The 12894-nt window shown below is 36.8% G+C and overlaps 1 protein-coding gene across 1 annotated transcript in view; it reads left to right on the top strand.

Moving 5' to 3' along the window:
• atrnl1b (attractin-like 1b) overlaps positions 1 to 12894 on the top strand; it is a 1074694-nt gene that overhangs the window by 699424 nt on the left and 362376 nt on the right. Inside the window, exon 26 of the mRNA XM_028795765.2 lies at positions 8275 to 8353. Within this exon, the coding sequence (XP_028651598.1) occupies positions 8275 to 8353 (79 nt within the window). The remainder of the gene's footprint in view (positions 1 to 8274; positions 8354 to 12894) is intronic.

Below are 12894 nucleotides of genomic sequence, written 5' to 3'. Positions count from 1 at the left end.
GTGATCTCAAAGTAGTGGCATTGCTACTAGGATTGTAGCTTAGATATATTAAGTACTGTTGTTTCATTTGCAAATGGGACAGCCATGCTAAAGAGTCTCATTACATTAAAAATGGCTGGTTGCTGAGAAAGAATTTTGATATTTGAGACATATGTTTCCATGAATAACCAATGCCAAGAATAAGGAAGGCACTCTTTTTGATCCTCAAATCAGACACATCATCAGTGACAAGCAGTTAGAAGATTTGATAGTGAAGACTGAGGAAATCACATGGAAGGCATTCAAGGATGTTGTTGAAGAGTGTTCATGGCATCTGCCTAGCTCTAAATTACATCCAGCCAATTGACTGCATTCACCTTTGCACTTCTTCCCTGCAAAACCTGGTGCAGTCAATGACGAAGATGGTAAAAGGTTTTACCAGGACATTGCAATAATGGAAAAGCAGTATCAGGGCAATTTGAGTCCATCAGTGCTGGCTGACTATTGTAGGACACTGAAACAAAAAGTGGTTGTCCACAAGACCCATTGCACTCTGGAATGAAGCTTGAAAACAATAAGCATAACTTAAGTACATGTACTGTATGTTAGGTAGAATGCCCAGAGTGTGCTGGATGGACTTTTGGCCTTGGAATTCCTGTAGATTTTATTTTTTCTCTCCAGTTTACCTTTTTACATTTACTTATTTGGCTGACACCTTTTTCCAATGTAGCTTAAAACATTTATGATGCAATTGGTTACATTTGTTTTTCCAATTGGAGCACAGGCAGGTCATGTTACTTGCAGTACAGGGTCACACAGTGTCTGTAGTGGGAATTGAGCCCACAACCTCAGGGTTTGAAGTCTAAAGCCTTATCCACTACTCCAGTTTATCTGGATTTTTTTCTGTCCTCCTGTGTATAAAAATGTGATATACTGATGTTGCATCAAACAATGAACATAAATTAAAAACAGCTGAAAAACATTTTAGCTCAATTGACCTAGGATCACTAAGCAGTCAAATTCAGTGAAACTTCATTTCATGTTTCTCCAAAGTCATATGTGGCAGTCAATCTAAAATCATATTTGTGTTCAGCCTGAAGCTGTCTATCATAATCACCAAATTTTTTTCAGGAAGTAAATCTTTTGAAAAGATGTGCTTGTCCAGTAATCGCTAGATGATAAAAAGTCACCAATTAAAGTCTAAATTGGGATGAGACAGACCTAGAGAGGGCACAGGTTCATCACAGGGCCCACTTACACACAGAACCACACAAGGCCCATTTGAATTGGCAGTTTGTTAATTTTGCACATCTCAGAGGAAAACCAGAATACACGGTGAAAGACCAATGAAGGAAAAAACGGACAGCAATTAGGTGTTGTATTTGAACTTTTAGGACACTGCACGTAGTAAATCCTGTTTTAATGTATTAAAATCGAAGAGTTTGTAATATTTAGCATATTGAAAAGTGTTGCATTAAAACAGTTTCCAGAATCTGTTTTGAAGCTCATTTGTCCATTTGGTATCAATTTTAATTGCTTAGTATGTTAAACTTACTGTTGCTATGGTGAATGTGAATTTTTAAAAGACAGACCTCTGATATTTAAAAAGAGTGCATGGCACATTTCAACCAAATTTGTTTTCCATCTCCACTAGCAATTAATTTTTGTAACACCGCTGAATATGTTATTACATAGCGAGTACATTTCACATATAACATTGTGGTTTATACAAGCAGTTAATTGTATTGCTTTCTGCAAGCAGTTGTATTATGTACTTACAATAAGGTCTGTCTTTTTATTTCACGGTTCATTGAGCTAAATGTTTGTTCTTGTTAACTGTTTATCTGTTTTCCCCCACATATGAGAATGAGAATCAGCATTTCTTGTGGGTCTTGCTGATATGCTGCTACTGAAAGTCTAACACCTTTGATAAGGTTTCTTTTGTGAGCTCTTTAGTACTAGTACAACTGTTTTAAACAGACATATGTATTAGTATTCATATTTTTTATTCTTTAATGATATTCTTTTATTTTCTAGGTTTATTTGTTCTCTCTAACCACATTTTTATCACTTAATTAAAATTCAGCCCTTGTGAAACTTTTTTTTTTCTTTTTTGTTTTAACAATAATGGCTCCTATTTTGCAGCTTTACAGGAAGCATCATTTTCATGACATGTGTGAACTTGTTTTTAAAAGTAAAACACAGAAAAAGACGCCCTTCATCTAATTTACTTTAAATAGCATGGATTAATTCAGTACATTTTTTTGTAATCTCTACTATATGTTGGTCATTTTCCACAATCATAACATAACTTTCTCAAACCTGCTTAGTAAAACAGGTAAACTGAAAGCCAGGGTTTCCCATTGAAATTTTGTATTTCAGTACATTCTTGTGAAGTATGCAGTCCTGACAAAAAATGGGGGAGTTTAAGCCAAAAATGTTCAGGTGCGCTTAAATGGTGGCCCGTCTAACTGATATAGTGCCTTACACTATCTGCCTGTCATGATTTGTTAAATTCCACCCTAAATTAGTATGTGAATCAAAACTTGACATTTAATTTCTGGTATTCTTATTTAGGATTTATTTCTGTAACTTAATGAGTATTAAAAGAGTGGAAAATGCTAGGTTTATTTATGTTAATGATGTTAGTACTAAAAAGACAACAGTAAGTGAAGAACACATTAACACATGAATAATTGATGATATACACACCATATTATATGTATTTAATGACACCGTATACTTCTATAACCGTGCATCTCGGCAGATTAATTATTTAATGGAAAGCACAATTTTGAAATTTATAATACTGTTTGTGAAGCACAGGATCTCTCTTTAGTTGTGAATTGCATTTTGCTTTTATTCGCATGGCTGCTGAGCATAACAGAATGGTTAATGCTGATGGTGAAATAGGAGTAAAGAGAGTTGCAGGCAGTATAATGGCATCTACTTCCTGCATCATAGTATAATGCATTTTTAGTCTTGCAGATAACACCTTTTTAACAGAATTACAGGAAATACAATAATAAAACATTTAAACCCTATAAGGTCCTTCGAGAAATGAATAACACCGACCTTTGCTCATTCTCCATCATCCTACAGATGCTTAACAAGAATCAGTGCTGGAAAATGAGTAGGCTTTTTTAGTATAGCCAAGCAGCCACCCCATTATAAAATTACCCTTGCCTTGTAACAGGTCATATTACTCTCTACTGATTGTTACTTTTGCCATGTGTGCACAAAATTGCATTGTGGGGGTATATTTGGGCACACTCTTTCTGGTAAATGGACTTTTTACTTACACCTGTAGTGAACGGCTACACTTTTCAGAACACACATGATGAAAGGACAGAATGCTCAAAACATTGACTTTGAATGCCAGTTCAGCTTCTCGATAGAAACATCTTTTGAGGCACAGGAACGTATCACATCATTATCATCATTGTAACACAGGCTTTGTTACACTTCCGTAAAAGACATAAAGTACTAGGAATTTTTTAATTCTGAAGGACAGTGCTCCTGTGGCTTTATTGTCATAAAATCTGCACACAATGTTGCTGTATACATTGGTAAGAAATACCCTTCTCCAGGACCACTGTACAATATATAAACAAATACAACATGTAGTATTTCATAACTATATATCATAACACGGGACCAGTGCAAAACAAGTTAAAAAATACCATACTCTACTAAACTATACCAATAGATAAGTGAACAAATAATAGGTAAATGAATAGGTAGTAATACATTTAAAGATAGTAAAAAGGGATAATAAGGATAATAACAGCTAATAATAGCGACAACAGTAGTAACAGATGTCCTGTATATTGAAAGACGTCTAGAAGTAGATATGAGTGGAGTGGGGCAGCACTGAGTTCAGTGTCTAAACATTCAAGGGGTAGAAGCTGTTGCAGACCTTGGCAGGACTGGGTCAAATGCTACAATACCTTCTGTCAGATTAAAGTAGGACAGAGTGACCATGGACAGAGTCAGTTCTGTCTTTAAGAATGCTCAGGGCTTTGTGGATACAATGCTTGATATACTGTAGATGTCTTTAAAAGAGGTTACAGACGTACCAATAATTTTTCTGCTGTTGTAGGAAATTGATATCCTGCAGTTCTAATACCAGACAGTGATGCAGCTGGTCAGAGCGCTGTCGATGGTGCCCCTATAGAATGTAGTGAGAATGGGCAGTGGGTAGGCTTGCCTTGTCTCCCAAAGAAAGTGGAGATGCTGTTAATTGTCCAGCTGAGGTCCACTGCCAGGTGGACACCAAGGAATTTAGTTCTTTAGACCAATTCCACCATAGAAGTCTCGATGTGTTGAGTTGTGGGTAACTTGGTCTTTCCTGAAGTCAACAGTCATCTCTTACATCTTGTCCATACTAAGAGACACATTGCTGCACTTACAGTAGTCCACAAGGTATGTAAGTTGACTCATCCCCATTGCTGATGAGGCCCGCCACTGTTGTGCTGTCAGCATACGTGATGTTGTAGTTGTATGCAGCCATACAGTTGTGAGTCAACTGAGTGAACAGAATTGGGCTGTCAGGAAGTCCAGGATCCATTTGCATAAGTAACTGTTGTAGACTAGCAGACTTATCTTCCCTATGAGCTTCTGAGGGATGATGATGTTGAATACTGTACTGAAGTCTATGAACAGCATTCTAGCATAAGTATTGCTTTTGTCCAGATGAGATAGAAGCAGATGAAGAGTAGATGATATGGAATTCTCAGTAGAATAGTTTGAATGATAGGCAAACTGGAGAGGGTCATGTGATGTATGAATTCTAGCTTTCAGGTGGCATAAGACTAGCTTCTCAAAGCACTTTATCATGACCAGTGCAAGTACTATAGGGCAATAGTCATTGAAGTAAGAGATCAAAGACTTCTTCAGCACAGATAGGATGGTGGTGGTTTTGAAACAGTTGGGGACATCCACCTGGCACAGGGAAATGTGGAAGATGTCTGTAATTCCTTAAGCACTCTGCCAAGTATGTTGTCTGGTCTGGCAGCTTTGCATTAGTTTACATTCAGCAGAGTTCTTCTCATTTCATCTGTGGACAAACACGATATCTGTTCCTACTGAGGAGGGATAGACTTCCTCGGTGGCAAATCATTCAGTCAACATTTATCAAACCATGCATAGAAGTTATCACTATCGCAGACAGACGATGTGGTCTTATAGTCTTCTAATGGCCTGGATTACATGCCACATGCACTGTGTGTCTCTGGTGTTCTGAAAGTGGCTATGAATTTTCTTGCCATACTCTCGCTTTGATGCCCCAAATATAGGTTTGCCCTAATTATACTGAGGGCTACCTTGTCACCGGATGTAAGGGCAGCAATACAGTCTTTTAAGAGTGTATGTACCTCCAGTGTCACAGTTTACAGGTAAAATGCAAATTCTGAATAATTCAGTTTGCACACACACAAATACAATAATTTAATGTAAGATTTGTATTATTCCGCTAAAAAAGTCTCAGTAGTTGATACAGTATCATCTCATCATACACGTTCACTCAGCTCCTCGCTCCTGTTCTGCTTCTTTAGCACAGTCTAGCAGGTTTCTTTTATTTAACAATGTGTCCTTGAATGCTTTGCTTTCTGTCTGCGCCAGATGTTTGCAGATTGCTCTAATGATGCAGGTTCGCTCTCTGCTTGTTTAAAATCTTTCTTCTTTTATTTGTTATTTGTCACAAGTTTTGTGTGTGTGTTTAAGATAATACTGTATAAATATACACAATATGTTAATGTGTAAATATAGAAAGCAAAAAAACATATATGTCATAAAGTGTATTAAATCTGAAATCACACCAGCTACTTGTTTATTTTTCACTTCTGGCTACAGTAGTGTTGGCACCTGGTTAAATGCCAGTGTGCTCAGACCAGGGACACCAACTAATCATCACCTCCAGCCCAGACAAACAGCATCTCAGACTAGATTTTATCCTGTCAGATTTAAATAACTTTTATTTTGATTATTCAAGATGCCAACATATTTTAAGTGATGAATGGCTATACAAAGCGTTTCACTTTCTCTTATATTCTTGCGAGGTCAGTTCAGTTTGTTTTGATATGGTATACCACACTGAATGCTTTCACATATGGTTTACACATGGACATACATTTACAAAATTGTTATGATAACACTTCAAATAAGTAACATGGCTTGGTAAAATACTTTTCTCTTACGTTGAATCCATACTTTTATTCTATCTTATTGTAAACAGTACTTAACAAGGTACATAATAAAATTATATTCAATAGTATGTACAATCACCTGTATCCCATTGTAGGGGGGGCCTATACCAGTATTTAGGAAATGTATGTTTGTTAACAAATAGTAGCTTTCCTCACTGACATACTTAATGAATTGATCAGGACATAAGTAACGTCATAGACAATACATTAAAGCAAAGTGGTAATCAACTATACTAAACAAACTTGAAATGGCAACTATTAAAGTAGCTTAGTCTGACTTATGAGGAAAATGTTTGATTGCATTCAAATTTATTAAAAGAAACACTTTTTTACCATTAGTGTGCGTGTTTTTTGCGATTCAACTGAAATCTAAAGCTGCCACTAGAATAATTAAGTGCATTATAAGACTTTTACCTACCATCAATGAAAACACAGGTCCAAGACCCTGAATGGGACACCAGTCCGTTACATCATAATACCCAACTACGCATCTACAGTGCACACTCACCAGTTCCCCTATAGTAACTGAATGACTTAGGATTGTTGAAGGAAAGTGAGCTTTGACGTGAAAGCCAAAATAAATGTGATGGGATTGTGGACACTCCACATTTAAGGCATCCCAGAAATGAATCAGCCTGTTGTCTGAGCAATGCAAATGTAAAAAAAATCTAATAAGTGATTTTCATTGGATAGCCATGAACACAATTTGAATACCTTGCATTATTTCTCAATAGACTGTTTTAACTTTTCAAATTAAGCCAAAATTCTTTTTCATGAAATTTCTCCTTTATCATCAAGTCCTTTCGTTATCTTATAATGTAGGAGGCAAGCTGGAATTCCCAAATCTGCAAAATTGTGAAATGAATAAAATTTCATACAAAACTGGGAGGAACAAAACTTAACACACAAGGCATCCAAGCTGGGAAACTAAAATAGACACCTAGCAGCGGCCATGCTACCCCTTAATGGAAAACTCAGCTGATTTAAAAATCAAATGGGCTTGATCGCTCTTCTTCGTGCCATGCAATGCACAATTTAAAATAATAATTGTATTTGTTATGCATGTAGGTTCCTTTAAAATGGCCATTTGAATAATTGTTAGTATTGTAAAATCTGTCTATTCAAGAAAAAAAAAGTCAGTGCATGCCCTGTTATCAGGCCCAATATGAGTGTGTGTGCCCTACAGTGGACTGGCATCCCATTCAGGACTGGCACTTGCATCACTATGTTATTCTGAAGTGAATGAAACAAATGCTGACAGATCAGAAGAAAAGTAAAGGCTGAAATTCATAATCTTCAGAAAACTGTCAGATGGGAGCAACTGGTTACAAATCAAGGGTCCTCCTTATCAAGGGCATGAAATTGCCATGTTTATTACTTTACAGTATCCTAGTTTTTTTTTTAAAAAAAAAAGGTTACGGTAATGCAGATGGCACTAGCAGTAAGCAGATGTTCTCTTTCTCCTTGTCCCATGTAATATTTTCCTGGAGTGTGGGATTTACACCAACAAAAAAAATTCTTGTCTCAAGGGCCGTTTAAATATTTTCTTCACTTCTCACAATCCCCCTTGAAAAAGTCATTTGCATAATATAGCTATCTTTGCTGTGCGTCCTGTATGCATATCAATGCACGTGCAACATAATGCTACATATAAAGTAACAGCGAAGACATGGGGCAAGTGGTACTTAAAGAACACATTTTGAAATTGGTACCAGTGTGTTTCACAGTCCATTTACTTGGTAAATATGCATAACTTCCTCAGAGAGCACTAGCTAAGATGGCATTGAAATGTCAGTTTACCACTTCATTTTCGCAATGTAAACACTAAATCTCGTTTGTTTATTTTCAAACTTCACAAAATTTAATAAGTGCAAAATTTGCAAGCAACTAGCATAGCATTTTCATGTCTTTAATTTTTTGTTTGTTTTTTTTTAAACTGTGAGCGGTGCTGGACAGCTGAGTTTAGTTCAGCTGTACATGAGGATGGATGTTGTGTTAGCACAATGATAATTGTCAATTTGGAAGGAGTTTGTTTTCCTTTGCAGTAAAAGTGTAAAAATTCATAATGCTTTTTTGTTTTACATTTTAGTTGCTTCTTGTCACTGCTCCTTGTTGCTGCCGTCGTGTGGAAGATCAAACAAACCTGCTGGGCTTCCAGACGCAGAGAGGTAGGATTTTTTCCTCTTTCTTTTTTCTTTTTTGCACTAAATAATGAAAGTTTCATTGTCACATATAATGCAGATGGCATCCAGCCCAGATGAACATATGAGGCATATGAGTTCTTTCTTTATATTTGTAATGTGTCTAATGCATTATGTTGTATTTTCAATAATGTAAACTGCAATAAATAAATCAAGACACCGAAGCTGACAGAGCATTCAGTGTTTACCTTTATTTGAGAATATATTTCCAAACACAGTCATTTTGCCATATAGCGAAATATGATAGTGTTTAGTTTAAGTATGGATTAGAAAGTATAGTTTGCTGTTTGTTGCCTGCTAATTGTAAAAAAAAAAAATTCCATATATTTAACACATACTTTTAGGTGTGCTGTTTTTTGTGGTGTACAAGTGTCCAGATAAGATATTTTAACTTCTGAGGTTCTTTTTATATTGGTAGACAAGTTAATACTGGAAATGCCTAAACTGTTAGCCTTGGTTCTCACATACATCCTGCAAAACTTACCTATTCAACATTCACTCAGCACAGATAAGCTTAAATATAAATCAAGAACATCTCAACACCAGCCGAGGCTAGCTACCTCAACTTCAGTACCTCACCAGGGGCTGTTCTGCTCATGAGGTGACCCTGCTTGGATTCACTTATGTGTCAATCTGCCTTCAGATTGCTTCCCCTGAAAGGGCTACACTTCAGAATACCCTAGCAAAAGCCAGGAACCACTACTCCTGTCGGGCTCTCGTATACCAATGGCTACTTTGGAAAGGGCTACACAATCTAGCAGAAGCCAAGGGCTAATCACTACCCATGACAGTACGTAACCTAAATGTTTGTTCAAATAATAATCATTGATCATTGCTAAATGTAAAGAAACAACAAGACACTTCAGCAAAGCAATACTCAGACTGTTTCAGTCATTACTTATGTTAACTTGAAGGAGAAGACCGGTGTAAATGTTAGATGTGAAAACCTACAACCTGAACGATTCAAATCAGTGTAACACAGCCATCTTCTTAGGAGACAGCTGTAGCTTTGGTTGTTACAGTCTTTATTTTCTTAGACCAGGTATGATTCTTAGAGCAAAGGGGCAGTCTGTAGGTAGAAAAGTCTGACTGAGTTGTCTTCTCTTTGGCAGTTGTTTCTCTCCCTATCTCTCCTCCTTCCTTCTTACTGCAAATTCCTTTGAATGTATAGAGTCTTGCAGATTGCTTTATATAAAATATGACATCAGTCAAAAATGTCAGAAAACAGGTAAGTTCCCTTGGTCTGGTTGATTGTTAATTAAGTCATATTTGGTTAGGCATAAACATGTTAACTCTTTGAGGGCTGAATATTTTTTCCAAAAAGCAATGGATTGCTTGCTGCCAGGCTCTCTTTGCGTGGCTGGGACACGGTTGCAGTGCATTACAATCTGGTTTCTAAGTCTTATCATTGTTAAGTGGCAGTCCTCCCTGGCGAACATTGTCAGTACCATGACTAGCTGGGGACCAATCAGCTGAAGGTGGATCCTTCGATCACTTGTATCAGAAACTTGAGTCCGACAAGTCATAGTCCAGTTCAGAGATAATAGGCAACAACATCGTCCACGGAGTATTTTGCTTTACACATTCGCTTTGATCTCTCGCCAGATGTCAGTGCTATTTTTGCTGTTGTATGCGCCTTGCTACTCATGAGAGTGCAGGGAATCTCAGTCAAACCACTGAATCTAACTTTCCTTCTAGCAACGAGAGTCCAAATAAAATGTAACGGTGGGTTTTGTCACAGTTTACAGTTGATTACCATTGTCAACTCCTCCTTTTGACAAAAGTCAACATCAGCACTGAAAGAGTTAAGTAAGTCTCCATTTATAATATTCTTACAAGCATATACACACTGGTCACTTTATCCAGGCATAAACATATACATTCTAATAAACTATGCCATTCTTTTAACAATTGTATTCTTATTCTCCCAGAATTCCTCTCTATGTCTATTTTGCATACACCTTGAAATTTAATCTAATCCCAAATTAGAATTGGAAACTACTTCATTAATATTAATGATCGAATGAAATCATTTGAACCTGTCTGCTATTTCAGTTACAGAACATTTCCCACATGAACTGTGAGTCTACAACTTAAAGAGTCATTATCTAAAGAATTCTGAAATAAAAACCGACTTAAATAAAACACGCAGTCCCACCGATATTCCCTGGTTGGCATTTTACATTTCAAGTTACCTTTTTTTGCTCCAGTTAAGAGAAATTCTTTCACAAACTTTAAGGTATATTTTATAGGGTGACATTTTTGATTGGAAGCCACTTAAATCTAAACTCATACAAATTTACTGCTTACATGTGTTACATTATTATTATTTTTTATTTCCATTTGACTGACACCTGTATCCAAGGAAAATTGTCTATTTACAATTAATGTGTGATCAAATTTGTAATGAGCTAACAAATGCAAAAATAAACAAATGAACAATTGTAACATAATTCAAAACAACAATTACAAAGAAACTTCCCCACTGACAAGTCTTGTCTCACCCACCGAGAGAAAGAGATTAAGAAGAAATATAAATAAAGAACAGTGCTTGGGCAAATATGAGAGAGAACCACAGCTGAGCCATTAGGAGAGAAAAATTCCGGAATCTATCCTTTGACATCACTGGTCACTGGCCATTCAGCTGTGTACCAGACAGCCTAATATTAGTGCTGGATGGGATGCAGAAAGTTCAACACATGTCACGTTGTAAACAGATGATTTTTGGAAATCGGAGGAAAAACAATTTGGACCCTGCCAGTGAGAGACCATTGTTATCTTTGTAGTAGTTGTACCCAAGGAGATAATCCACTGTTGTACAAAGGTAAGAGGGTGAGAAAAGAATATCGGCAAAGGAAGGAGCATTAGAAATAAATAGAGAGAAAGGGAAGACACAGAGTCAGTTTACAAGGTGAAAGGCCGGGGTGTCCAACTCCGGTCCTGATGAGTCACAGTGGCTGTAGGTTTTCTAACCATCTTCTTAATTAGTGAGCCATTTTTGCTGCCTATTAACTTGCCTTATTTTTAATTGATGTGACTCAGGCCCCTTAGTTGTTTTCTTTTTTCCTTAATGAGCAGCCAAACAATAATGAGACACAAAATGAGCCGCCACATGACCAGCTAACCTGAAAATAAAGAAAGGTGAAGGTCTCGTCATGTTGGTCTGCTCAGGTCACCAAAACATCTTGATGGTGGTCTTAGTAAAAACAGAAAATCAACAGTCTGCTGTGGCAGAATGAGAGCAGCAACAAGTCAGGATACTCAATGACGGCTTTAATTAACAGCAAGAATTGGCTTCTCATTAAGAAACTGGTTGGAGTGAAATTGGCTGGAGTTTGAAGTTCCAAGTTAGCTGGTCATCTGTTGGCTCGTTTCACATCTCATTTCTGTTTGGCTGCCATTTAATGAAGAAATTAATCAATTCAGAGGACTGAATTCTAAAAAAACACAGCTATTAAAATGAATGGAAAAGGAGTTAATTAGCAGTGAAAACAGCTTGCTGATTAGGAAAAGGGTTAGAATGAAAACCAGCAGCCACTACTGCCCATCAAGACTGGAGTTGAACACCCCGGTATAAGATGTAGATGGTGGTAGATTTGAACTGAATATATTGATTGTGGTTTTTGGATGTAAAAGTATTGTTTTTAAAAAATGGTATAATGGGCTAGAGTGGTAAAAGAAGTTTGCTAAAATGTGTGGAAAATCCAGTTTTTCGACCAGAGGAAAATAAAACCTTTATTTGTCATTTCAAAAAAAGTGTGTAAAATCCTTTACTCTTGGATGAAAAAAAAAATTCTTATTTAAGTTTCCAATGTAAGCCAATTTTTTTTAATATTAATAAAACTGTGAAACCATTTGCCTTTGCGTATATTGTCACTGCTTTATGATGTCAAAGGGTGAATTTAAAGCTGATTGGTTAAAAGTGAATGACTGTCCTTGAACATTAACTTTCAGGAACAGCAGCTTGACTATATATGAAATCAATCAGTCTTTTAACATCTTTTAGTGGAAGTGTTGCCCTTGGGTGTAAGAAAAAGGAAAATACAAGACCATCGTTTCAGTTTACTGCTTAAATGGGCTACGAAATTTCAAAAACAACATTTTAGAACCTGACAATAGTTTTGATAATCACAGGCCACTTAACACCTAAGTAGAGGCTGCATCACTTGGTAACATATTCAGAGTATTTATTGCTATATACATATACAGTATATATATATATATATATATATGTTTCTAAACTCTTTTGAGGCCACCCCCGTCTGGACAACATGCCGAAGAGCATCCCGAAACGCAGTCGCCACGTCTGTGGAAGACAGCATATTGGTCACTGGGGCAACTGCAGGCTCCCAGCGTTGTAGCAGCTCACCGCAAAAGCATTTTCTGAAAGATCACGGTCACACTTTGAGTGTCCGCTGTCAATGGGTGATGCAAGGAATATTGTAAATGCAGGGAACACTATTATTTGGCCATTAACCTGATCACGATCCATTTCTGATTGCTAAGTC

This window comes from Erpetoichthys calabaricus, chromosome 2 (genome assembly GCF_900747795.2).
Source record: "Erpetoichthys calabaricus chromosome 2, fErpCal1.3, whole genome shotgun sequence".
Lineage (NCBI taxonomy): Eukaryota > Metazoa > Chordata > Cladistia > Polypteriformes > Polypteridae > Erpetoichthys > Erpetoichthys calabaricus.
Note: the sequence above shows the minus strand (reverse complement) of the source record. Positions and strands in the feature narration are given on the sequence as shown.